Genomic DNA, 27,702 nt, shown 5'->3' on the forward strand with positions numbered 1-27,702 from the left:
GCCTTTCACGTTAACAAAAACACATTTTTAGTGCTTGACTTACTGTCATCAACTGCTTTTCTGTAAATTAAAAAAAAAAATGACAAATTCACCCAAACATTTAACTATAGAAAGATACCTAGAGGATACTATTACTGAATATTTGAAAGATCAAAATGCTGCAGCCGAATATCCCTACAATTTTGATGCAATAAATGAATTAGGTTTGTAACAGCAGTGACCATGTATAGCTTTGCCACAGTACTTGCAGAAACTCATAATTAATACCTAAAAGGTACTTTGTTCCTAAAACGATTTTTTTAATGATTTATGTAGAACTACAAAATGCCAGAGAACGAGACAAAACCTATCATATTGTAGAGGAGGTACTTAATGATATACTGGAAGATGTTGAGAGAACAACTTTGTTTCAGGCAAAGTATAAAGAAGCTTATAAAGGACATCATCAGTATCCCTTGTTTGATCCTGATGATATTTTACCAGGATTTATTTTAGGTAAGTATTACAACAAAGCACACAACATAAATTATTGGAACTTCTGACGGAATATCATAAATTTAAAGTGTTTATATTGAGGAGAAGTGAGAGTAGTAACATAACGTAATGCCTCGTAATCGAATAGTTTTATGTAAATTTAAAAGTGTAGTTCAACCCCAAAAATATGAATAAAAAAATATCTTTTCATTTCTGATAATGGTTTCACCAAATTAACAATAAATAAAACAATTTCAGAATTTTGATAAATATTTTATTAATATACACAAACACACTTGATCTTTTCGTAATAAAATAAAACAAAATTATATAATTATTAAAGTATCACTTGTTGCTTGTACTAGAATCGATCTTAAAATTTAGGCATATAAATAAATACAGCGAGTACAAATAAATGAAAATTACATAGTTTAAAATGCGAAAAAATAAAAAGAGTCAAATTTTGCTAATTATAAAGGTTTTACATTTATAAAAATATTTGACATATTTTTCTTCGATACAGTTATGTTTCATGCATAATAAGATATAGGTACAATGTATGGTTTCATTTTTTTTAATTGATGCAAATTTCTTCTCCCTTAATTTTGGACTATGTGCTAATTTTTAATTTTACGAGATATTTTATACATTAGTGCAATTTAGATAGTTACCTAAGCATTTCAAGAAATTTTTTTGATAATGAATAATTCTCAGAGAAATATTGAAGCTTTAAAAATAAGGTTGTATTTGTTAATTTACGTTATAACATTCATTTATAACTCCTTCATTTCCAGTATGTTATTTATAATATGGTTTTATTATTACAAATATGAAATAATATAGTATGTATGTTACTGAAAAAGCGAGTATTGTTTGCTTCGATTTTAGACAATAAAATAAAAATATTAAAATACAATAAATTACCCTTGGATTGAAAGTAAGATAATTTTATTCTTAAGTTTACTTGAATCTGGCACCCAATGTTATTTTCGAATTCATTTCAAGTAACTGGTATAATTAGAGCGATTTTTGCTGAACTAAAATAAAGCTATAATATTGCACCTTACACGAATACATTTCTACGTCATAAATTAGTTATTTTCATTTAATTTTATGGTAAAGCAGGCCAAAGCCAATAAATTGCCAAGCTATGAAATAGGTATACATATTATTCAGATTTTGATTACGAGTTTGCCTTGGAATCTCTAGATTACGATGCGTTGACTTTCTACCATTTAATTTTAATATTTTATTAAATTTAAAGCCTTAATTTTGTTAAAACTTGTTTTTGTTTGATTTAGTTTCTGTAAATATTTTTGAAGGGACATTAAAATTGCTATATTATTTCCATTTATAACTGACCTCGTATCCCATAGCAACACCAACATTTCGAGGGCCGGAAGGCAGGACCTCGTAACCCGCAAAAATTATTAAAATGGGATTTTGATATATTTCTTTTCAGAATTAGTCTCGCCATCTATTAAAAAAATACTCAAATTATAAAAAAAATCCGTTAAGCAGAATTTAAAAGAAACCTCGTATCTATTTCGCGCCAAATTGTTGACACATTACCTCGTAACCACTCAGTTTCCCGTAAACGGTTGTGGTGTTCAGAGGTAAGTCCATAATAACTTCTTTTATATCATTAAATTTTTTTTTTATTTTACATGGTGTGATCTTATTTGGGTACATGTACGTTTAACTAATGTAATTTTAAATGTTAATGGCAATTTTAGTCAGTAATTTGCTAGTAATTAGTCACATTTTTTTGATGTTTTAGTTACGAGGTCCTGCCTATTATCTTCTATTGTGGTTACGAGGTACTGTGTTTCTGCACTTCAGAGGTAAGTAAAACTTTATATTATGCCTAAGACTACAGTTTTTTTAAAAGCCATTGTTAGTTATTTTTTTGCTAAGAAAAATTTTCTTCCATTTAATTTTTTGCCTGGCAACAGAAAATTACTGTTAGGATTTTATGAAAAATATTAAAATATTTTGAACAATAAATTAATTAAAAGAATAAGGAGAAACTAGTGTTTTTAAAATAGTATCTATTTTAAGAACTTTTAACGTTTTTTGGAAAAACAGTATGTATGTAGCTATACCCCGTAAGAAAAAGTACTTAATACATTTTCGAACTTTGTTAGCCTTGGCTTGTGCCTCGAAAGGCAATTTTAAAGATCGTGTGGGAATGTCCACGTTTTCCTACTAGATTTTCTACTACAATTTTACTAGATATACTAACACATGTGTATCTCTTATAGGCTGATTTCCCAACACGACAACTAAAGATGTCAAGCCGAACAAGAAAAATTATGATGAATGCACTGGCTCTTCAAAGCCCAAGCGAAGATCCAGAAAATCTCTCAGACAGAGTTAATTTAAGCGATTCTTTTAATAGTTTCAATATCTTTGCTGAAGCTTTAAGTCCCGAAGATGTAGCGGCAATGATCCAGGAGGCAGAGATAGTTCTTGCAGATAACTTTAGCATGTCCCAGCATCAACTCGAAAGCACTTTGGAAACCTCTGAGAAGTTCAATTATAAAGGAAAACCCAAAAGAACAAAAAAGTTGCCTGATGGAAGACGCAATTCAAGAAGGGATATTTCTTAGAGATTAGCTTTGTATTTCCCAGCAGCAACCAGAGAGCACTTTAGAGACTTCTGAGATCGAAACTTCAACGCCAAAAGAACGACAAAGTGATGAAATAAGTTTGATAGACGCAGAAATTCAATCAGATCCAGAATCAATGGCCACAGGAGACGCCATTGAAGATACGAACACGCCTGACGATAGTGTGCTAGAAAACAGCTCCAATTCAGAAGATGAAACGCAATTAGAAATAAAGAAACGGACCAAAGGCCAAAGAAAATGAGAAGTCAACAAAAAGATTTAGGAAACCAAAGGGTCAAAACAATACTTTTCATGATACTTCACGAGAAGAGATACGTCTAAAGCCTCGATGCAATTGCAAAGATCCCTCAAAACAGTGCCGAAAATTTACGGATGATGATAGAAAAAATATTTTTTCCAAATTTTGGTCAGAGATGTCCTGGGAACAAAGAAAAGTGTTTGTAGCAACCACAGTAAAGGTATGTGACAGGAAAAGGCCTGAAACAGAAAATTCAAGACGGTCCATAACATTGAAATACCATCTTATTTTAAGCAATGCTCACCTTCCAGTTTGTAAGTCAATGTATCTTAATACTTTAAGCTTAGGAGAATGGTCTGCAAGATCTTGGGCTTTATCGGCAAATCATGGGATACCCACGTGAAGCGTCTAGATATTTTTAAGGAAGATAGAGAATTTTTAGACACATTTTTAACTAAATTAAATAAATTACCATCCCATTACTGTAGGAAGGATACAGACAGGCTTTATCTAGAGCAAAATTTTCAGTCTTGGAACGATTTGTATAAAGTTTACCAACAGGAATGTCAGACTGAAAATCGCAAAGCTCTTTGTTTTAAGCTATTAAGGCAGGTTGCTACATCTCTACATATTGCAAGGTTGTAACGTTATTACAATGGATGTACAAGCTGTTAAGCTATCGCCTCAGATTGCAGCGAGTACACTGTATTACAAAACTAAATTGTGTTCTCACAATTTTACTATTTACAATTTGGCTACTAAAGAAGTAGTTTGCTATTGGTATAATGAAACTCAAGCAGATGGACAGGCCTCAACACACGCATCTTTTTTGCTTGATTTTCTTGAAGAAAAATTTCTTAGTGGTGGTGACAAAAAACCTATTATAATATACTCCGATGGGTGTACTGCTCAGAATAGAAATGCGATTTTGACCAATGCTTTATTATACCTGAGTGAAAAATATGATATCACCCAAAAAATCCTTGGAAAGGGTCATACTCAAATGGAGTGTGACTCAGTGCATAGCGCAATAGAAAAGCGACTTAAAAACAAAGAAATATACTTACCTAGTGATTATTTGAGAATTACATGCGAAGCCAGACATTCGACACCATACGTGGCAAAAACGAAAGATTTCGATTTTTTTAGGGATTTTAGTAGAAAAGACCTAATGAAATATAGGTTGATAAAACCATCAAAAACCTCGCTTGTGACGGATATTCGAGCATTAGAGTATCATGGAGGTCTTATCAAATTTAAACTGGATTTTAACGATGAATTATTTCATGAGATCTTCAATCGTCCAAATAAAATCAAAAATTTTGAGCTTATTGAATTTCCCGCCCGATATAAAATAACCAAAACGAAGTATGACCATTTTCAAGCAATAAAAAAATGTATACCTCAAGATTGTTGGCCATTTTTCGATAATCTGCCTTTTGATGCAAAATGATTATCTTGTTGTATCGACAATATTTTAACGAAGTTTCTATTTTCTGTGATTACAGTTTTTATTTAACAATAGAATATTTTTGGTTTTATTTAGAATTGAAGTTTATTTTATTTAATAATATTCTGTGTATTTTGTAAGCATAAAATTTGTTTTAGTTTCTATTATTTACTGGTTTTTCAATAAACAATGTTATGGATTAATGAATTTCGTGTTACTGTTCTTTGTGCATTACCTCGTAAGCAACACTTTTAAAAATGCAGTACCTTGTAACCGACATAAATGTTTCTGTAAATAAAAATTAATTCAAATTTGTATCGTATTATATTTTCGTATTAATTATAAATTTAATTTAAAAGCAAAAACGCGGAGAGTTTTTTTTTCTGTATTTTAATTGATTTTTCTTCTCTCCTGTAAAATTCTTACTTTAAGGGTTACGAGGTCCTGCCGTCCAGCCCTCGATTTGTTAAAATAAAAAGCCTTATGAAATTTAATGCTGAAATAGATTGAAAGACGTTCCCAAAATAGTATTTAATTATACATATGTAATTCCACTAAACAGGAAAAAAAGCAAATTTTTTACTTTTGCCAAATTTTAAAAAATATTTCAAGATAGCCATCAATGTATTTTAGTTCGGAGACTTTGAAAACTCTAACAAGAACAATTGCATGAAAAACTAAAGGTTTACGTCGTAAATGTTACGTGTTTTAAATGAAGAAACAATAGAACTCTGTCAACTGTTCTTGAGTTATCGACGCTCAAAAACTAACATTTTCTACTTATATTATTAAATTAAATATATTAATTTAAAATAAAGGTAATGCAGGTGATAATCTTATACTTTGAAAGTTTAAATAATATAAGACTAAAATGGTACTTTTTACGCGTAGATAACTCACAAACACTTTAGTTTTAATGTTAATGTTTTTATAAAAAAATTAAATTTGCAACAAGAATAAAAAAATATACCATCTGTCCTCTTTAATAGAATATCATGTGTTACTTAATCGATAGAAATTTTACATGGTTTAATGCCAAATATTAAGCCAAAGGAGAGTTTTAAAATGTTCAAAATTTCTATAAAAGATTATATAGGGTGTCTCCTTTTTCATAGGGACAGTATTGCTATCTCCTATACTATAAAAGATACGAGGGCGGTTAAATTAGAAAAAAGTGGCGGAATTTTATTCTGATTAAAAAAGTGTATTTAGATTTTTTATACGACGTTTCGTTTTTTAAATATCATCATCAACTTTTTTTTTTAATACGGACCTGGATTTTTTATTTTATAGTTAAAAAGAATTTTTATTTTCCTTTTCAACAATGTATAACTTAAATGTCTGTCTCGACGTTTCGGTATAAAAATAGCAGTTTTCAAGCTTTTTTCTTTAATACGGACCTGATTAGTATTTACAAAATTAAAATACCTTTTGAATGCATATTTACCTATTTATCTTCAATATCAAACATAAAATTTTAAAACTACAATGCCCTTTTTTTTGTGGGTAAGAAAAAGAAATTCGAAAATTTGGTATGGTTCTTTTAATTTACGAGTACTTGCTTTAGATTTAGAAGGGGAACAATAAATGTGTAAATAAAATAGAATTTTACACTTTTAATAAGAAATATTATATTTACTTTACAAACAAATGACAAACGTGTATTAACCAAAAAAATAACAAAACAATACGATTTAACTAAAGAAACAACATTCTTTTTACATACATTAGGCAATAAAAGTTGCTGTTTTTCTTTTAATTCCGGGGAGAGCAATGATGTACCATTTTCAAAAGGGAGTGATATCAAAATGTTGGTTATATCGAAGAAAAGATTGTGATGTAATTAAGTACTCAATTATAATATAACACATACCATATAGGACTGTATATATATATAAAATGTAGTAAGATGTTAAAGTGTTAATATATGCAGTAAATTTATATTACAGTTTTGTAGTAAAATTTACTGAATATTAAACACTCTTTTAAATAAAAGCTAGAAATTTCACATTTACTAAAAACTACTCTGACACTAAGTTATATAAAGATTTTAAAACAATGGCACATTTGATGTCTTTGGTTAATTTTTGTTATTATAGAGCTCCTCTAGAAAGAAGTATTATTAACTTTAAAAGTACCTTATTATTTATTTCCATTAATATTTAACTTAATTAATACTTTAAGGAAAAATTTACATGATGCAAATCTGAGATTTATAAATAAGTTGTCAATTCCTAGATATCGAACAGCCTTCTTTCGTCGTAGTTTTATGTATAATGCTGTGGCAATTTACAATGACCTTGTTCCGCATCCTATAAAAGAAATGTCAGTAGCGGGTTTCAAGAAAAAACTAAAGCTGCATTTTTTAACAAAACAGAATAGCTAAATTGTAAGTAGGTATTTCTTATTTTATAATTTTTTGATTTTTATGGACCAATGGGTGTATATGTGTTTATTTTTATATTAATATTAGTGTTACCATTACAAATGTTAATTTTTTTCTTTCTGTTGTGCTATCTAAAATAATTTTGCTTACTTTTTTTAAATAGGTTAAGTAGATTAGCCTTTGGCTAGACTTCGCCTATGTACACTATTGAAAAGTACAAATAAAGCCATTATTTATTTATTTATTTATATAAAAATACTGCCTGTTAATTTATTTTTTTAATATATAACATGCAATGTAATATAGAATTATTGTTGATTTATTGCATTACGATGTAGCTTTAATTAAATAAAACAGATTTTTTAGAGTATATTTTGCATGCTTTCTTACGTGGGAAGAAATTAATTTATTGACAGTATAGACTTAGTTATATAAAAATATTATTAGAAAAAGGTGATTAATAACAAGATTATTACTATAAAAACAAAATAAAAAGGTACAAAGAAATGCAATAAAAATTTACCTTTTTAGTAACTATACTCTTTAGCTACGAAAAAAAACACGTTCTACAAATGCTGATTGAAAAGTTGAGTAAAAGCTCAGATAATAATGCCAACATCATTTTTTTTAGATAAACAATTTATTTATTTAATCTATTGCATCAAATCAGAATAATCATTTGTCTATTTATTTACGTTTTTCTTAATTTTTGATTAATTACATATTAATAACTTAAAATTAACAGAAACCTTGCTCCGTCGGTACTTAATCTTAAGTGTCTAAAGTTATTATTAAATTTTTATTAGTTTTTAAAGCAGTTGACATCTATGTATGTATTTATTTAAAATTAAAACATTCTGCGGACTTTCCTATTGCATCAGAATAACAACCATATTTTTTGACCGACAAGAGTCACGCGTATCATAAACAGCAGAGAAATCACACGATACAATACACAGCAGAGAAATCTTACGAGTTTTATACTTAAGAAAATAAAGAGACTTATTGCTCGATACATAAAAGAAGCATCTTGAAAGACTACAGCTTGTGCAAAAATATTAAGGTTTTACCACCTTGTGAGAAGGGTAGAGGGCGCTTAAGAAAAAGGAAAGGCTTGCGCACCAAAATATCTCTGAACATCACTCAAAAACCATGAGGCTGTAGCAGCGCTATGTATCTTCCGAACTTAATAGTGAGGTTGTTACAACAATAGCGACTAGGGACTACCCATAGAGAGGAGATATGTCTTCAACTCGGTGTTACCTAGTAGCCAATCACCTAATTAAAAGTAAGCACGAAGTTACGCGACAATGTAATGCCCTATGATAAGGATCTTGCATATAGTGGATCAGAAGGTGTGTAGCTAAAATACTTAAGAACAAGACAATTGGTAGGCATTAGACAAAATTCTTTATTTCCGATAATCGCCAAGATAACCCTGGAGTTTACCACCATCATTAGCGACTGTCAGTATGGTTTTCGAAAACACAGGTCTGCGTCACGCATGTTTGAACTGAGGCTATCGAAAGATGTGAATCCGGTGCAATTTAAAGGTATTCGATAGGGTTTGGCATGAAACTTCTAAACAAACTGAATTGTGATGGTTTGCCACAAACTCTCGTTGCTTGGGTTTGAAGCTTTCTCGAAAACCCACCCATCTAGATTATTAGTAATAGACACACTTCGCAGATAATTTAAATGAACGGTGTTATTTCTTACGAATGCATTTTGTCCTTTACCACCTTTTTGTAATATATTAACTTCTAATCCAGTTTACAGCTTTGTTAATGGCTACATTGTCTTCCTTCAAGTCTCCTAACAAGATGACTTCAGCCTTCACTCAGTGCCATAGACGTGACTAGATAACAACTATTAATGCCGACCGAACAACATTTTTAGAGTGGGTGATTGCAATCTAATTAAGTTTAGTGCAGCTTAGACCCAGGCTGTTGTATTTACAAAGAAGGCTCTCGCTTCCTCCCCAAGCCTTATTGTGTCTGAGCTTACTTTGCCGCGTCTTCATCAGTTGGATTGTCAGGTGTGAAAGTTAAAAGTAATGTCTCTTGGCATCATTATATAATGGAAACAGCTGAAAATTTCAAAAACATGAGGCTGTCTTTAAAACGAAAAGGCGATATACACCGTAACAGCTTTTCACAGTTTACAAGATTCAGGTTTGTCCATCTCTTATGATCTAAGTATTGGCTCACTAATAAGCTCACATATAAGGCTCTACACCCAAACACATTTTGAAGCTGCTTAATTTCATCGAGAAGGGGGCATTTCTTGAATTGTTGACAACTCTTGCAGAAAATACTCTTATATTATGTTGCGGGAGGGGGGGGGGGGGGGATATCTGGGCTTTAATTGGAATAAGGCTGAACGGACCTAAAATTAAAGGAAATTTTATTTTAATTCCGGACCTAAAATAAAAGGACCTTAAATTCTTTCTATTTAATTTTTCCGGGTCTGCATTTAACATCTCTTGATACCAACGGCAGAAAATAAGTCTGCGTTCTGAATCACCTGGATGCAGTTTCTGAACCGGTTGGAACTTGTAGTCATGATACCTATGTTTCTTTAAAATTTTTCCGACCACTGAAGGATGTATCCCACATTCAGAACCTATAATTCTTAATGAAGACTCCGGATAAAGATGAATTTGAGTTAAAACATTAACATCGTTGTGTGTATTCTTGGCACGGTATTTTCCGCGTTTTTTTGATACACATCCAAATTCGGTGAGGTTTCTTGAAACCAAATAAAAAGTTTTTCGCGCTGGAGCAGTTCTGTTTGGATATAATCTAGCATACTCCCTTACTGCATCATCAACCTTTCGATAACATCTTATAAAAACATCGTACATGTCCTTTTTTTCACTATCACTATACCGTACCATTTTACAACTTGTATTTATTTTGTTAATATTGAACTACGAAATTGCTAAGGAAACAACCAAAGCTTTTAAACTAATTTAAGAAACTAACTTACGGCAAAACGTTAAAATATCAAAGTAATATTTTAATAATTTTGTTGTAATTAATAATAATAATATTTTTGTTTTCATGGCCTACCTAAATAAGTCACAGCCGTAATAAATCTGACATTGTTATAAAGTTTGAACCATTCGGCAAGCACGATTCCATTTTCATTAAAGGTGGCTCTCCATGCAGCTTTAAAAATAGATTTTCGTTATCGAATATTAATATCGAACTAATCACATATCGTAATTTTTTTCTTAACCACATAAAAAAATATCAGCCGCAATTGATGTTAGTGAATAATATTAGCAGCTAACCCAACTCAACCCAAATCTGCCGTATATTAATTTTGTAAATACTAATCAGGTCCGTATTAAAGAAAAAAGCTTGAAAACTGCTATTTTTATACCGAAACGTCGAGACAGACATTTAAGTTATACATTGTTGAAAAGGAAAATAAAAATTCTTTTTAACTATAAAATAAAAAATCCAGGTCCGTATTTAAAAAAAAAGTTGATGATATCTAAAGACGAAACGTCGCATAAAAAATCTAAATACACTTTTTTAATCAGAATAAAATGCCGCAACTTTTTTCTAATTTAACCGCCCTCGTATCTTTTATAGTATAGGAGATAGCAATACTGTCCGTATGAAAAAGGAGACACCCTGTATACACTTGCTAATTTAACGAACTTCCTAGCTATAACGTATATAGTATTGGCCGTAATAGTTGAAACTGTTAGGTTTCTACTCTTAGTATTTTAAATAATATATAACTATATCCAAACTAGTAATAAATCTACAAAATAAAATCCCCAACAATAATATCTGGCATCTCTTTTCTTGGTCAATAACAAATGTTTTCATTTCTTGTCTGGTCAAAATACTTAAAAACTCTTTAATTCAACTTTTTAGGTTAATTAAATTCATAGTAATAATCCATAATTTAATATTGTGTCAAAAATAGTTAAAATATACAAAGTGATTATGATTCCAGACCAGAGCACTGGAAAGCCTTACTGGATCTAGTTGACTAGCGCAGGGTTGAAAATGGTACTTTTCAGCGACGAATTCAAATACAATTGGTTCTTTCGGCAACCAAAGAGTCAGAGATTATAATAAAAATTCGTCCAACCATTTAATATGTAGGTGGGGTAACGTGATGGTATGGGGACCCTAGTCTTGGTACAGGACCTTTATAGAAAGTGGTAGGAAAAATGCATCGGTTTCAAAATCAAGTCGGGACAGTAAGTGTCAGTTAATTGTATGTTTTAACCCAATAATGATCCTAAGCACTAACCAGAGTTAATGAAGAAATGGTTTGGGCAAAAAAACATAATGTATTAAAGTCGCCAATACAAAGTTCAAATTTAAATCCAATCAAAAATATGTGGAAAGTGCTGGATCAAAATCAAAAGCAAAATCCGCGACTAAAAAATTTCAAAACAGAACAATTCCATGCCTAAAAGAATGCAAACGGTAGCTAAAGCTAGGTGTTATCATACTAACCAATATTATAAGAAATAGAGTTAATAAAGAAATAATTGTGTTCCACGTATTTTATCCCGCTTTTATGTAACTTCTTGATTTCAATAAACTTATTCTTTAAGTTTTAACCATTATGGCCAATACTGTAGCTAATAATAAGGGGAAAATGTTTTACATTAATGTTTAAAAAACACAATAACGTGACTGCACAAATAGCGTGTACTATTTTTTAGATGACGCTCTTATACACCAACTATGTTTTCGGGAAGCTCTTATCATAAGTAACATCGATGAACCAGCGGCTTCTGGAGATGGTAAAACAATGAAACCTAAGCCTGTTGGTGGGCTATGTCTTAAAATTGAAATTGCCAAAGGATTTCCTCCCTCTCAACAGAAAAGCGCCACAGAAAGTAATAAAAATCTTTTGGAGAGGATAAAAAAAATCAAACAAGGTATGGGTTCTTCAGTCAGATTTTTCACTTGCGAGCACTGGTTAATTTTTGGGTTATAGAGTGCTTGCAACAATCGATGTTGTCTCCTTCTGAACGGGAAAAGGGAGAAACAGAAGAAGAGAAGTTAAAAAATTATGAAATGTATCTTATGGAACAAAGCAAGTTGTTGCCAAAAAAATTCGTCGTACATTTGGCCTCCGAGTTTAACGTTGAAGGGAAAAACGCAGGTTCCAGGATCGTTTCATGGGTCGACACGTATCTGCATACTCTGGAAGAAAGAAGAACGGAGTTAAGTATTGATTCTACGCATAGAACAGATTCGATTTTTTAACATTTAAAATGTATAGTCAAAAGTGCACAAAAAATGCTTATCTTTAAAAAAAACAAACCTAGTTTAAAATCAAAACAAGACAAGTGGCAGAATCAAACTGAAAATCGCACACGAACTTTGAAATTCGAATGGTTTCAAAAATACGGCCCCTGATCCACCAGTTACTTTGTCAAGATATATCAATCTCATTCAGAAAAGCTATCAATTATAGTTTCCACTAATGGTCCTATTTTACAGATTTTTTTATCATGAATGATGCCGCTGGCGGAGCTTTTTAACGGCACCTTTGATGATAAAAGAATCCGTATAACTACAATATGAATTTGTAGACTACTACAATCTGATAAGTGACAACTATTAATCTTTAAAAATGTTGACAGGGTCTTAAGATATAGAAGTCAATAGTATGGATTGTAAATAAAAAATAAACCGTTTTAGGTAGTACTTTCTTATTAAGATTTTAAGTGACTGGGAAAAAATAATTGCGCTATCGATGGATGGCCATTATCAAGGCTAAGACTGTTAAAAAAACCTTCATTAAAAACATTAATTATTAAAAAAAAACTAGGATATAATATAGATTAGGCTGCTTATAAAACAACAGTCAAAGCACGCTATGTCTAATACCTATGCATGATCTCAGTTTAAATTAGGACTGGAACAACTTATAAGTATTTTGTTAATTAACCCTTTAATTAAAATACATACATTTTTTAAATAGCCATAGATAAATTACAAAAACAAAATTTATTAATACATTTATACCTCTTTTAATTAATTTTAGACATATCCTCCAAGATGAAAAAACCTTCGATGAACAGATCCTATACTACGCCCTTCAAGACAATAAATATTTTGTAAAACATCGGGAATCTTTTGAGGTAACAAGAGAAAACAGAAAATACTACCCTTTAATTAAAGCCAACAACCTGATAGGAGAAGGGGCAAATTTCATTTTAATGAGGTACTTGGCGATAAAGAAGTATAAGGGCACATTTGAGCTAAGTACGATGTACATTAATGGTGACTTATGCAGGAATATTTATGTAAGTAATGTGGTGCACAACTTGGTATCCTACTACACCTTTCGGCTGCTTTTTGAAAAATTATCTAAGGCTTAATTTTGTTCAAAGCAAAAATTTATTAGCTGCCTCAAAATTTAATTAGTTAAAATTTTGTAACATTATACTTATAAAATAGTGAGATTTTCTTGTTGTGTTTAAAACAGTAAGTCGCTTACGTTACACGTAATGAAAATTAAAATACTTTTTTGAGGTTATATAAGTCGTTCTTTCCAAAGAACGTATTGAACCTAAATATAAATAGCAAATAAAAAAAAAATAAACGAGTAAAATTTTTTTATAAACAAGTATTACTCATTTTAGGAATGTCGTGGTCCTAAACCCGGCTGGATTAATGGAATTCCTGTAGAAGTATGTAAAATATACCGAACCATTATAGAACAATGCGGAATAGTACACCAGTCAGTGACAGTTTTGACAGTTTATGGTATAAAAACAAAATAATTAAACATATACAGGGTGTTTTCATTAAGAAGTAATTAAAGTGGCGAAAAGAAATTGCTGGATATGAAATTTACGTTCCTAGCTCAAATATTATTAAAAATATTACGTATGGACAACAATTCTACATCTTTTTCTTTTGGCTTGATTTTTCGCTTTGTGCATGCAGCCACTACAATTAAGATAAGTTGTATAAACTAAATCGCTGGTATAGGCACAGGTGTATACCTGTGAACAAGAAGTTTTCTAGTTTAACACCCTTTGGTACAATATGTCAAATTAGGGCAGTATGGAAAGTCTATTTAATAAATAGATTTTATTAAATAGACTTTCTTAAATATATTTTTCCCCTTAATAAAGAATAAACTATTTATAACTTTATTTTAGTTCAACCGTAGCAAACTTGATCTCCATTAAGAAAAGATACAAAGAAACAATTGCTACATCACATTAAGTTCCATGGTCCTCGCTAGAGGGAAATTATTTGAAAAACGTAAAAATTAAAATATTGAATTAGATATCATTAACACAGGAAAATAAAAAAACTAAAAAAGGTGACTTATGTAATTGCGTAATTCTCTACTTTTTATTTCGCAGTAATGATTAGTTTTTATTTGTTATTCTGTGTCTTTATACCTTCCTTCAACCTTAGATCTGGTCCAAACCATATTAGATATAAGATTGCAAAACAACAATAAAAACAAAAAACTTGTAAAACAAACAAGACAAAAAACTTTACAACTGATTGAAATGACCTTTCTTGCAAAATGCAATTGTTTCTTTCTAACATATTAATGGCAGCAGCTTAAGTACAACTCGCGAATTTCTAGTTACGGCACCATGTATTCTCTCAATCAAGTTCGTGCATTGGTTAGGTTTGATAAGAAATATTTTTTGTTCAACACGTTTAAATACAGAGATCTAAATACGAAAATAAACTATCCCTTCCAATCTTAAGTGGCTAACTAACTAGAAACAGTATAAATAAATTAATGAAAATCATAAATCTTTTGTAAATAAAATACACATATTCATATATTTTGCCCATTGTCGTAATAAATTAGTGGATTTTTCTTCTCATATATACCTGTAAAAAAAGTTTTTTTTCAACAATAATAATGTTTTCAACATTAGTATAAAAAAATTTTTTATACTAATGTTGAATTGGACAACTCTAATTAAAAACTAAAAATTATAAATAAAAAAAACCAAATAAGTACCGTAAACCCAAATGAATCAATATTTTGTAGCAAATCCATTATTTTCAATGACCGTCAATCAGCTCATTGACTTCACCAGATGTTGACATCTCGCTAGTGGTATCGATTTCCACGCCTGCTCTGCTTCTTCCGCCAGACCTTTAAGGTTTTTAATATTTTATGGTCTAAAAGTTTTTTCAGGTCTCTCCAAAGATTCTCAATGGGATCCGGACTACAAGAGGGCCAATCGAGTACATCAACATGATTATCATCAATCCATTTTTTACAGACTAAGCTGACTGAAAAAGCCAAGACATCGGCAACGTTTCATCAGCAAACGGCAACACGTGGTTCTCCATAATACCTTTATATTTTTCTTGGTCCAGAATACCGTCAATTTTAACTAATGGACCAACACCACGCCAGGAAAAACATCCCCATAAGTTTATATTGCCACCTACATGTTTGACTATGCTGGTTGTATACTTCGGATTATTTTCCGCACCAAGATGTGCACATAATACTTTTTTCGACTCTTTTATCAAATATAGACTTTGCTTTTATGTTCCAATTAATATGGTCCATAACGAATTTTAATCTAGCTTGGTGGTTTCTTGCGAGATACTCGTCCAAATAGGTTGGCCTCATTAAGTCGTCACCTCATAGTTCGTGATGATATCGCGATAGCTGGAGAGGTTCTTCTTTAATCTGGTTGGAGGTTAGAAATGGAATCATTTTAGCCATTCGAACAATAGTTTTATCAGTTCGTTGTCTGGTTTTTTTAGATCTTCTTTTCCGTGGAATATTTTCGTACGTTTTATTTTCTTTTATTTGTTTGAGTGCATAGAAAACCATTTTTTTACACTTTAGGTGGTCAGCTGTTTAACTATGTCCATGTTACTAGTATTACTAAAGTATATTCATGGAGCAGCGGCCACTGAGATAAACAAATGCACGCACGATGCACGATGCTAACGCGTGATTAACGGGACATCGTCAGGTGGCCAGGGCCGTACTCCGCAGGGAGGCATATTTGAATTTAAATTAAAATATTAATTTAATTGAAAATGAAAACCATAAATTAAATTTAATTATTTTAGTACTTGGTAATTAGCTAAATTTTGTTGTATGTTTTTTTTTTAAATTCAGAATTAAGTAATAATTTTTTTTTAATTAAGATTTTTTTTGTTTTTCCAGGTATTTGCTGGCCTTAAAGCCTTGAAAAACGGTTGCAAGGCCAGCAATCAGCCACATCTCAAGAATTAAGTTAAGAGAATATTTTTATGATATGAAAAATATGTTATAATTTTTTTAATTTTCTTAATTACCTAGGCAGTTTTTAATGACTAAAAACAAATTTCAGTAGACTGGTTGACTAAGAGTAATGAAGTTATAGCATATACTAAAAAAGGTGCCACTTACGAAGTGAATTTTACATATGAAAAACGCCTTCAATAACAATCAATAAACACCTGATGCTATCAAAATAAACTGGGAAATGCAACCCCACTCTGTAAAAAAGCGTCATCAAACGGCCCGGATATCACATGGGCCATCTGACCAATAGCAAGTGGAGCACGTGTTTTGATGCCGCTGATCACGCGAACGAGCTTGTTTGGGTACTTGGACGCTACATAGTAACTATGTTAACTAAGTCCAACCTCTTTCGCAAAAATTATTTTACGCCTACTTTTCTACCTATTTTAAACTGTGGAAGACAAAGACAAGGCTTGTAGATATAAAAAAAAACTGTTACCACTACAAGGGTTTAAAATAAACAACGCGTGTTTATTTTCGTCGGTTCTAAGTAGATGGCTAACTATGTTATCTATAAATTTTCCTTCAAATTTCTTAGTGGAATGTTTACAACTAGTTGGTTTTTATTTATTTTAAAGAGCTGAAACGTTGAATAAATTATTTGTTTAATTCGTTTCTAATTAGTTGGCCACTAGTGTATATGCTCTCTCATTTTACGGTGCATCTCTCTAAATGTTACGGTGCGTTAACCAATTAGGTTTGTTTATATGTGTCCTCGGGGTTGAGAATGAAATTATTGACGTAATATTTTTTTGTGGAACTTTTGTGATAGAAATGTTCTTAAAAAATAACGCCTTTTTCGTAATTCTTAATGAAACACCTTGTATAATCAAAATGTATATTATCCTATATTTCTAGGATTGATTATAAGCCAAGAATGGGAAGGTTGTCCCTACATAATACACATTAATCCCTTACAAATTACTCAGGGACGTCCGGTGCCCTACGATTATTTAGCGTTAAAGAAAATGTGGGAAAGCAATATGGAACTGCTTTCCAAGTTTATGGATTGTAAGGTATCGATAACAATGACTTAGTAGGTAAATCTTTTAAATATATTTCCATCCTATTATCCCAGAGTGAAGCAGAGAAGAAGATGAAAACATATCTAAAAGATCATGAAGAGATCAAAGATATGTTGGCTGATTTTCTTCAGAGCGTTCTGCTATTGAAACCGGATAACATAATCCCTTTTACTATAGATTATTTTTCGAACTTTGAAACACTCAACTTGCCCAAAATGCCTTATTTTAACGAAATGGACGATAGCAGGGACAACGAGGATATTGAGATATTGTGGTGAAATGATACTCTTATTAACGGATAATAAACATAGTAATTGTGAAAAGCTAAAGGATTTTATTAAGTATATTTTTTACCAAAATGTTTGATTCTATACATCATTGTATTTAAAGCTATATTAAAAAATGCTATATAAAATTCCAGTAATTAACAATTATTATTAAAAATTAATAAATTATATAGAATTACCTTTATATTATCAAATTAATTCCTTTCATCACACGGATAGCACACTACACAGACATTTGAGTGGACTGCTAAGCAGGAAACATGGAAGGCGTGTTTGCAATTAAACATTTTTATGCCCCCTCTGGACTTTTCTGTAAAAATATATAAATTTTAAATAAATTAGTTAAGTTATAAAAGTTAATAAACTAAAATATTCAAATAAAGCTAGCGGATTGGTAATCGCCAGTAACGGACCAGCTTTGGCACCTAAACCTATCATATAAGAATATGAAAGTTATGTCAGTGTAAATAGTGTGTTGCAAAATTGGTGATAGTTATTTTTGCATCAACAAAAATTATATTCTATTGTTTTCTGAATATAAAATAACGTAAATACTTAATAGATTTTTGTACGTAACTTAATCATATTATTTATTGTTTTTCTTACATCTAATAATGTGATATCAATATGATCGTTTTGAATGTTTTATTATGCGACATAGCTACATCAACAATAAAATAATAGTTTTTGTGTTTTCAACAATTTAGTTACAAGATGAAAATCGGCTATATATAAATATAAAACTCTTATATGGCGTCCGTTAGAAAACAAATTAAAAATGCTTTCAAAGAAGCGAAACATTGTAAATAAAATAATATAATAATTATGGTTTAAGATAAACAAAAATGCTTTTTTTCGGAAATTACAGATATTTCGACGGATGTTGATATACAAACTACAAGAGATAAATTTAACCGAAGTACAGTTGGCACTTTTTAATAGCCACTTTTTTCATACTGCATGATAGTGACCCAAAATTCATGAAAAGACGTTTTATGGTTTAATAAAAATCATCAGATTCTTTTTAGTGCCAAATTGAAATTTAATTTACGTCGAAGTACGAATGCCATATATAACACACATAATAAATAACTGTATCGAGAAATCATACTTTCCCAAAAACTGGAAAATAGCTAACGTTTTGCCTCTGGCTAAAGTTAATAACCCTACTGAATTAAGTCAACTGAGATCAATATCAATTTTGGCAAATTTCTCAAAAATTTTAGAAAAAGCTATGGAATCTCAGATAGTCAATTATGTTGACAAGACTTAATATTATTCGTTCCAAACAGTCGGGATTTAGATCCCGCTATTTATTAGTTGTTCCACGCCACTGTGTGATATAGTGGACGATATTGTCACTTCTAAAGATTCTGGAAATGCAACTGTCTTGATACTATTAGATTATTCCAAAGCATTTGATATGATGGATCATAATATCTTGATTGCGATTTTAAAATATATAGGCTTTAAGGAGGCTTCGTCTTCTTTAATTAATTCATTTTTGTCAGACAGAAAACAGCGAGTTCGCCTAGAGGGAAAAAAATCAGAATTTTCAAGTGTCAAATCAGGAGTACCTCAGGGTAGTATACTTGGCCCACTTCTATATAGCACATATACCTTTAACATTGCAAATTCCTTAAAATATTGTAAATATCATCTCTATGCAGACGATAGTTTAGCTGCAATATCAACAGAACAAATAAATAATGACTTAGGGGAATCACTGAAATTACGGAAGATCATTTACTGAAAATAAATCCCGGCAAATCGACAGCCATTCTATTCTGCAATGAAACTTATAAAAACCACTTACAGAATAGTATAAAACTTAAACTAGACAACAATATAATAGAATTTAAAGACTCAGTTAAAAATCTAGGCTTAATATTGGATTATAAATTAAAAATTAAAGAACATATTACTTTTTGTTTAAAAAAAGCATATTCAATGTTGAAAGTAATTTATTCACATAGATATTATTTATCGCAAAAAACTAAAGCTATGCTCAGTGAAACAGTCGTTTTATCATCTTTCAACTTTGCTGATCACACATATGGGCCTTTTTTGGACAGCCTGGACATAAAAAGGGTTCAAACAGTGCAAAATTGCTGTCTGGGACTCATATTTGGCATAATACGTAGACAAAGAATATCCCACAAATTATCCGAAATAGAATGGCTTCAAATTATTCAATTTCAATGTCCTCCATATCTCAAAATTAAATATTGCACCGATGTACATAACATCAATATCCGAAAATTAAACCTTTTAACTATACCACCTCATAAAACTAAAACATTTAAGAAGCAATTTTACCTATCAAATTGCCTCTGTAATTAATAAATACAAGAGCATTAATTTGCACATCATCCCACTATGCTATCTCATTTCTATCTGATCTTACTTATATTGTTTTATTTTAATTAATCTCTGTCTTTCTCTTCTCTTTAATTTCTCGTAATTTTTAAACCGAAAACTTTATTGCTTTTTCTTCGTTGCTCACTGCTTTGCGGCCATGTATTTTTTTAATTCTTTTTTATATAATTTTTCCTTTGCTCTAGCAGCTGCCTCTTTTTGGAGGTAAGCTGATGTAGCTTTTTATTCCGAATAGTTCATAGTTTTATTATGTAATATTTCATTTATAACCATGTATATTTGGGAATAAATAAACCATAATTATTATTATTATTATTATTATTATTATTATTATTATTATAAGTAATAAACATCACATAGGATCAAAACTGTACAAACTTATCACCGTACTCTGAAACTTGGTGGGATTAATGATTGTTCCGATAGTATTATCGAAATGTTTCTTAGTATTCGGCATAGGTCCTGTTTAAATAAAACATTATATGGGTCCGATTTCTATTCATTAACATAATGAATTAGTCTTCTATTTGTTACAGTACGAATAATATGCCATGGTCGCTTAACTTTCTACTTAAGATTTTAAATAATAATTCTTTAAGACTTACCGCTTTGTAAAAGTTTATAATGGCAACCTCCGCATACAACGTCACTAGATATCGCTGTGCCCTTCTGATGCACATGCACCAGTTTTTTTTGTAGATTAAAATAATCTGAGACTAGAATTTTTTTACAACCTTCTTGTACTGAGACCTAATAAAAAAATATAATAATTGTAACTAATGCTATAAATAAACAGATACACATCAAAATGGTCTAAGGAACACTTAGAAAAATAGTTTTTTTCGCCTTATAAATTTTTATATATTTATATTTTCATACGGAATAGATACTACCTTTAATATTAAGATACCAACGAAATAAAATAAATATTTGGGTACAAAAAATCATGCCAGAACAGCGTTTTTTGCTACTTGCACATTTTGTCGAAATAACGCAGATTATAATTTTTAAATTCTAACGCAATATCGCATTTTCTGTGGTTCCAACCGACCAATTGTGATTTAGTTTTTATTCAATAAAAATGGAAAGACGACATTTAACTCGAGAGGAAATGCTAAGAGCAGTCGGAATGCTTGAGGCAGGAACAAGTCAAAGAGACGTTGCAAGAGCTTTGGATACATCTCCCAGTGTAATTAACCGTTTGTGGACAAGATATAGAGAGACAAATGATGTTAGAGAACGGCATCAAGGCCGGTCGCGAGTTACCACACCTGCCCAAGACCGTTTTATAACTTTGCAAGCTCAAAGAAATCCTACGGTAACAGCCTCTGTTTTGGTTCAGCAGCTCTCACGAGTGCATAACGTCGGGGTTTCAGGTCAAACTATTAGAAACCGTTTGCATGAGAGAGGACTTCATGCCAGAAGACCCCTAAGGGTTCCTCGGTTAACTTTAGGAAATCGAGGTGCAAGATTAACGTGGTGCCAAGAACATGTTAATTGGAATCAAGAAAGATGGGCCACAGTTCTTTTTACGGATGAGTCTCGATTTTCATTTTATCCTGATTCTGGTAGAATTCGTGTCTGGAGAGAGGAAGGAAATGAAAGTCGTTTGCGTCATGCCCGGGAATTAGTAAGGCAACGTGTTGTAAGGCACTAATGTTTTGGGGTGGCATTAGACTTGACGGAAAAACGAACCTCATTTTTGTGGAAAATACAATGACTGGAATAAGTTATAAGGATAATATACTACTGCCTGTAATTGTTCCATATTTACGCGAAATGGGCCCAAATTCGTTGTTTCAACAAGATAATGCCCCACCACATCGAGCACGGCTTGTACGAATCGCTATTGAGGAAAATCAAATCAATCTTCTACCCTGGCCGTCTACCTCACCGGACCTTAATCCAATTGAGCATGTTTGGGATTGGTTAAAAAGGCAACTTCTTCAATGATTTGACTTTTTTCAAAGCGCTCTGGAGCTTCGTCTTGCTGTGACACATGTTTGGGAGGAGTTGCCCCAAGAATTAATTAATAATTTAATTTTAAGAATGCCAAAGTGTTATTAATAATAGAGGTGGACCATCTGGCTACTAGTTTAATTTGTACTTGGTAAATTTTTATTTTTTTAATTTTTTTAATAAACGGTAATAAATGGGATTTTGTTCTTTATTTTTATTTGGGCCCTAAATTATGAGTAAATTATAATCTACAAAAAAAAGTTAATAATTATATTGTTATTTTATTGGAATAATGTAAAAAAATTGCAATAATTAACTTTTTTCCAATCTTCTCAAAAATATTAATATATTTGTATGTGTTCCCTAGACCATTTTGATGTGTGTATATAACTAAACAGTTTATAACTTTATTTACCTGTAAGTTATACTGGTTTAACATAGTAACTAAAGAGTTTTTAAGACCTAGTATTTCCATTCCTGGTGTAATTTTTTGTATTAACACTGTGGGATCTATGTAGTTTCCAATGCTTTGAAGTAAAAATGTGATGAATTCTAGAAAAAGTTGCAGCGATTTATAATTATTTCTAAAGAAATATATTTTTTATTTACCTGGTTTATCTATACAATGATTGATTAAGTCATCCCACAAATCCGAGTCGTCATGTTCATGGCAAAAAGAAATAGCATACTGCATGTCTTTCAGTTCGTTTATTATCAAGTCTAAGGCTTCTTTTGTGTCACCGATTCTACCTAAAAACATTACGGATCATTGATTTCGAAGGGATAGTTTTTTTAAGGTTGCAAACAAAACAAATGACGCTTTTGTAACTACAGAAAATTTTGTTGAAAAAATAGCTCCAAACATATTCTGCCGCGTTTAGTTTTATAGTAAATATTGTTTTCGATGCTGTTAAATGAACAATTTATTTAATTCTAATGAGAGCGCGTCGAGCTTATAGTCTTAATACTCTGGACAGATTTAAGGGTGTACAATTGAATCAGTGAGATGAAAAACAGTAAGTCCAAAAATTGGCGTTTTTAGTTGAGATAGCCAATCACTTTTAAATTTGGTTTCCTATCAACTGAGAATAAAAGCAGTACATCTTTCGTAGTATTTAATCATAAAAGCTTGCCACTGAGCGGCAAATATATACAATAATAATAAATAATATGCATAGACATTTTGTTCGTTTACGTTTGATACTTCGAACATCTTGTCCGCAAAACTGTTAGTGTTTTGCTTTAAGAAAAATGAGTTATAACATTTACTAAAATATTTTCTGATGAAAGTAGCTCTGATGTTGCTCAGGCAAATATTGGAAGCAAAGAAAAATAAACCCGGACACGTGGAAAGTAAACCAAAGAAAAATTGATAGACAAGAGGGTCGATCATATGTTACGGAAAAAGGCAAGCGAGTTGAGGCAAAAACTGTTGGACCTCCATGCAAGTAAGTTTAACTTATTATGACGTTTTAGTATTGATGAGGTTTTACAATGGATTTATGTGTAAGTGTGTAATCTTTCAATTTATTTCAAAAATTGTACACACGTGGAAGCTATTTTAATGCACGAGAGTAAAACATTATATTTTTACTTTATATTTTTAAGTGAGGTAGAATGTAGGGCAAAACGAACAGGACTGAGGAACTAGGACTAAGGAACTGAGGACTAAGGAATGTCCTTAAGGGTTTAAAGGTAAAGAAGTCAATTCAGAGATGTTATGAGCTTATATGCTATCTCACACTTTCGAATTCAACGCCTAAATAAGTTACTAGCCGCAGGAGAGGCGCCAAAAGACTTAAGAGGTGTACACAATATTAGACCCAGTGCGAGATGTGACGGCTGGCTTTAAAAATGAAAAGCCACATTTCCTGTAAAAACGGCTAATTATTCTTCTAAGACATAATCTCTATCTTGATGCAAGTGTAGATGTAAAAATTATTAACGACCTTTTTTTAAAAAAAATATCGAGGAAATGTTACATGGAAATGTAAAATATTAGTATTTTTTTAAAACATTTAAAGACAGTTTTAATCTGAAACTTGGACGTCCTGAAGTCGATGTATGCTCCGAATGTGAAGGCCTTAATGCTAGAGTAAAAGGTTCAAATCTTAATAACAATGCCAAACGAGTAGCCGTAGTGGAATTAATGGTGCATAAGAGGCGAGCCAAAAAGTTTTATACAAAGCTTAAAGAAGTTGAAGAGAAATGTAATAGTTAACAAGAAGTTATGGGACTAACATTTGACTAAATCCAAAACATGCCTTTTCCAAATATATCGACCATTATGAGTATATGGTTTTAAAGTACACAATTTTGAGGATCACACGGGACATTTTTACACATACCATGAAGGACAGGCATGCAAGGGCCCTAATGATGTTTGTTATTTTCTATATGATTGTATAGAAAATTATGTTCTATCTGAGATTACAGAGTTGCACTTGTTTTCCGACGGTTGCCCAGGTCAAAACCGTAACCGTACAGTAGAGCGATTTCTGCTTGCACTACAAGCAACTAAACATTTCAAAAAGATTTATCATTATTTTCCTGTGCTTGGGCATTCTTTTTCACCTTGCGACCGCGATTTTGGTACTGGTAAACGAGTTTTCAAAAAGTATGACAGGATATATACTCCTGAAGACTATAATAAGACGATCAAATCACCAAGAAAAAAATTACCATTTACTGTACAACAAATTCAGTCGTCTAACATTGTTTACTTTTAAAATTGGTGGTCTTAAAGCTACAAGAAAACTTGTACGGTTCGGTGCGCTACCGACCGCGCTAAACCAGAAAACTTTAGCATTTCAAACTACAGGCACTTTCTTTACGATAGTGACACTCCTGGATATGTTACAACATGAAAATATATAGATGGACTAAGATCATTCACTTTTAGGCGTCTAAAGCAGAATAAGGCCAGTCCAGCACTTCCGACTGCAAAGGCTTATAAAACACCTATTCCTATTAACAAGAAAAAACTTGACGGTATTAAAAAATACTTCAATATATTCTTGGTGACTTCATGGTGTACTACAGAGGCTGAACAAGATGAATAATAATGTTTCGCTCTAATGTTTATTATAGCTAATAAACACTCTAAAGTTTTTTCTTGGTATTATTTTTTTTTGCTACTTTTGACTTGAATTGAAAAACAGTACAAGTCCACTACTCTTTTTTGGTCATAACCAGGTTAATAAATATTGTTTAAATAAACAGGATCTATACCTTACAACAAGAATTACAACGTCCCTGTGCAAGCGAAAATCCTATCTAAAATAGTTTTTAAAAGTACACAATTTCTATTGAGAGTCCAAATTTGGACCTATACTGTTTTTTATCTTACCGATTCAATTAATTTATCAAATAAAAACGAGTAGCTTCGAAATTCATTTTTCACACTTTTTCGGATTTAAATGAAATTAGATGTAAAAGTTACTAGTATACAAGGTGTCTCACAAGAAATTTTATATTTGTTATATGTAAACGCAATGTGTCCGAGGGGCGCGGGGGATATGTCAATTGACAGCCTGATTCTTATAGAGCGTTTCAAGATTTTTATAAAAACCGTAATTCTGCGACCATTGCGCCAAAAAAAGATTTCTGAAATATTCGAGAACTACGTCGCTTAAACGATGCATCAAGCAGCATTCCCCTTATTCTTAACTGGTGAACAAGTTTCAGAAGACCGGTTCAACGCTAGATAAACCAAAATCCGGACGACCAAGGTAACGCGATGATACCGATCTCTCCATTTGAGACGTGCATAGATAATCTTATTTCGTATCTTGCCCAAAGAAATAACGCTGCATCCCCAAAAAATTGAATTGGTGCAAAAATTAGAGCCCCAAGCAATTAAATATTTACAAACATTTAGCAAGATCTTATTCTCGGATGAACCTTATTTCCAACTTAATGGACACGTAAACATCAGATATTCCTGCAATTCTCAAAAGTCCTTTTTTAAAGATGGGGGTATGTAAACAAACTAAGTGTGAGAATGTTAGATAAGTTTTTGTTGCCTGAACTGCAGGATTTATGTATCTATAACCAAAGAACATGGTTCCAGCAAAATGGAGCAACGTCCAATGCGTCTCTGCCACTTTTTTTCAGGCAGAATAATCTCGCGAAAAGTGATACAAATTGGCTCATACGCAGTACTAATTTGAGTCCTATAGATTTTTTCCTACGTGGTTTCCTCAAATATAAAGTCTATGTTAATAGGCCAACCTTCCTGGCACAGTTAAAGCAAAATATTCACCACGAAAAGCGAGCCATCACGGAGCCAATCCATCAGGAATTTTAACGTTAATTTAAGAGATTTTAAACAAACGAAGAAAAACAACCAAGTCACGGTCGTTTTATTATCGACGATACGTGTTTCGCTCTATTAAAGCATCATCAGGTCTAAGACTATAACACCAAAATACACATCACATTTTACACACACTTGTGTATGTTATTGTGTGTAAATAAATATTGTGATAATAAATGTTTGTGAGACCGTGACTTGGTTGTTTTTCATCGTTTGTTTATGTTGTACCTGGTCTCTTGGAGAAAACGGATGAAGCCTTTTTGTTAAGAGGTTTTATTTGATTTTTTATCGATTTTTGAAACATAAAATTTCTTTTAAGACAATATGTATTAAAAAAATAAAGTAGAAAAATAATCAGGTAGGTTTCATCTTAAAATTATTATTTGTGAAGTAATAAATTTGAAAAAAAAATTAAAAACTTCTAAATTAGCTCGTACATTCTTTCATATTACAGTAATGATTTTAAATTTAACAAAACAAACAAAAATGTTTATGCTGACACGTGTTTTTGATAATGGTTTTTCCGCGGCAAGGCAACCAGCAAACCAAAGGGAAAAAATATATATTTCTTAATAAAAATAAATACCTAACAAAAACACCATTTCAGGGTAGTACTTCTTTTTTTGGCAGATATCTAGTGCTTCCTGTATTGGATAATGGGCAGATCGTTTTAAAAACGGCAATAATTTCTGTCTGTCAAAAATTGCATATAATTCTACTAGCTCTTTGTGGTATTTTCCTTTGGCATTTTTTTTGTCATACTCATCTAAAAACTGCAAAATGATATTTCACAATAATTGATTTATAATAATTCGATTTGGTTTGGAGTCTTGTCTATAAAAGCCTGAAAAAGTAACTACTTAAAACAAAATTTACGTAGCTTGGTTAAAATTATTAAAATTAACTGTAGTTAAATGGAATTTTTTTTCACTTACTCTGTATAAGTGTAAAGAACTGGGTCTAAGTTTTTCAATAATCTTCTCGGTAGGTATATTATTTTTTTCTAGTAATAAAGCCACTGTTTTTTTATAATCTAAGTCCATCAGATCTATTAACATGTCTTGTATAACGCTGTGTAAATTATGTTTTTGGATAAGTTGAAACACGTCTTTATGTTTTAATCTACAAATGAACATATAGGTCAAATAATAACTGTTATTAAAAACTAAAAAAATATTACAAATTTTTAAGTAAAGAGTCAGATCACTTCTTAATTACTTCTTGGTTATTTAACATTTATAATATGTAAAAAACAAAATGCT

At 31.2% G+C, this 27,702-nt stretch overlaps 2 protein-coding genes across 2 annotated transcripts in view; one reads left to right on the forward strand and one right to left on the reverse strand.

The window, feature by feature from the left end:
- Window positions 1-33: 33 nt before the first annotated feature.
- On the forward strand, window positions 34-17,820 carry LOC126750064 (ciliogenesis-associated TTC17-interacting protein-like). Its single transcript, XM_050459560.1, has 8 exons — window positions 34-203; window positions 316-495; window positions 11,884-12,102; window positions 12,162-12,390; window positions 13,218-13,479; window positions 13,819-13,942; window positions 17,331-17,488; window positions 17,551-17,820. The coding sequence occupies exons 1-8, from the start codon at window positions 80-82 to the stop codon at window positions 17,773-17,775; spliced, it is 1,521 nt and encodes a 506-aa protein (XP_050315517.1). The 5' UTR covers window positions 34-79; the 3' UTR covers window positions 17,776-17,820.
- LOC126750063 (vacuolar protein sorting-associated protein 41 homolog) overlaps window positions 7,856-27,702 on the reverse strand; it is a 33,959-nt gene continuing 14,112 nt past the window's right edge. The window contains exons 11-17 of the mRNA XM_050459559.1: window positions 27,376-27,562; window positions 27,027-27,213; window positions 22,732-22,872; window positions 22,538-22,674; window positions 20,769-20,913; window positions 17,964-18,094; window positions 7,856-12,370 (exon numbers count right to left, since the gene is read on the reverse strand). Of these exons, the coding sequence (XP_050315516.1) occupies window positions 17,979-18,094; window positions 20,769-20,913; window positions 22,538-22,674; window positions 22,732-22,872; window positions 27,027-27,213; window positions 27,376-27,562 (913 nt within the window). The 3' untranslated portion in view covers window positions 7,856-12,370; window positions 17,964-17,978. The remainder of the gene's footprint in view (window positions 12,371-17,963; window positions 18,095-20,768; window positions 20,914-22,537; window positions 22,675-22,731; window positions 22,873-27,026; window positions 27,214-27,375; window positions 27,563-27,702) is intronic.

The sequence above is a fragment of the Anthonomus grandis genome, chromosome 2 (genome assembly GCF_022605725.1).
Source record: "Anthonomus grandis grandis chromosome 2, icAntGran1.3, whole genome shotgun sequence".
Lineage (NCBI taxonomy): Eukaryota > Metazoa > Arthropoda > Insecta > Coleoptera > Curculionidae > Anthonomus > Anthonomus grandis.

Excerpts from the sequence above, each read along its gene's own strand:
- LOC126750064 (XM_050459560.1), top strand. The coding sequence starts at position 80 with ATGACAAATTCACCCAAACATTTAACTATAGAAAGATACCTAGAGGAT. Across the intron at positions 12,391-13,217 it reads CTGGAAGAAAGAAGAACGGA|ACATATCCTCCAAGATGAAA; the intron begins GTTAAGTATTGA and ends AATTAATTTTAG. Across the intron at positions 13,480-13,818 it reads ACTTATGCAGGAATATTTAT|GAATGTCGTGGTCCTAAACC; the intron begins GTAAGTAATGTG and ends TACTCATTTTAG.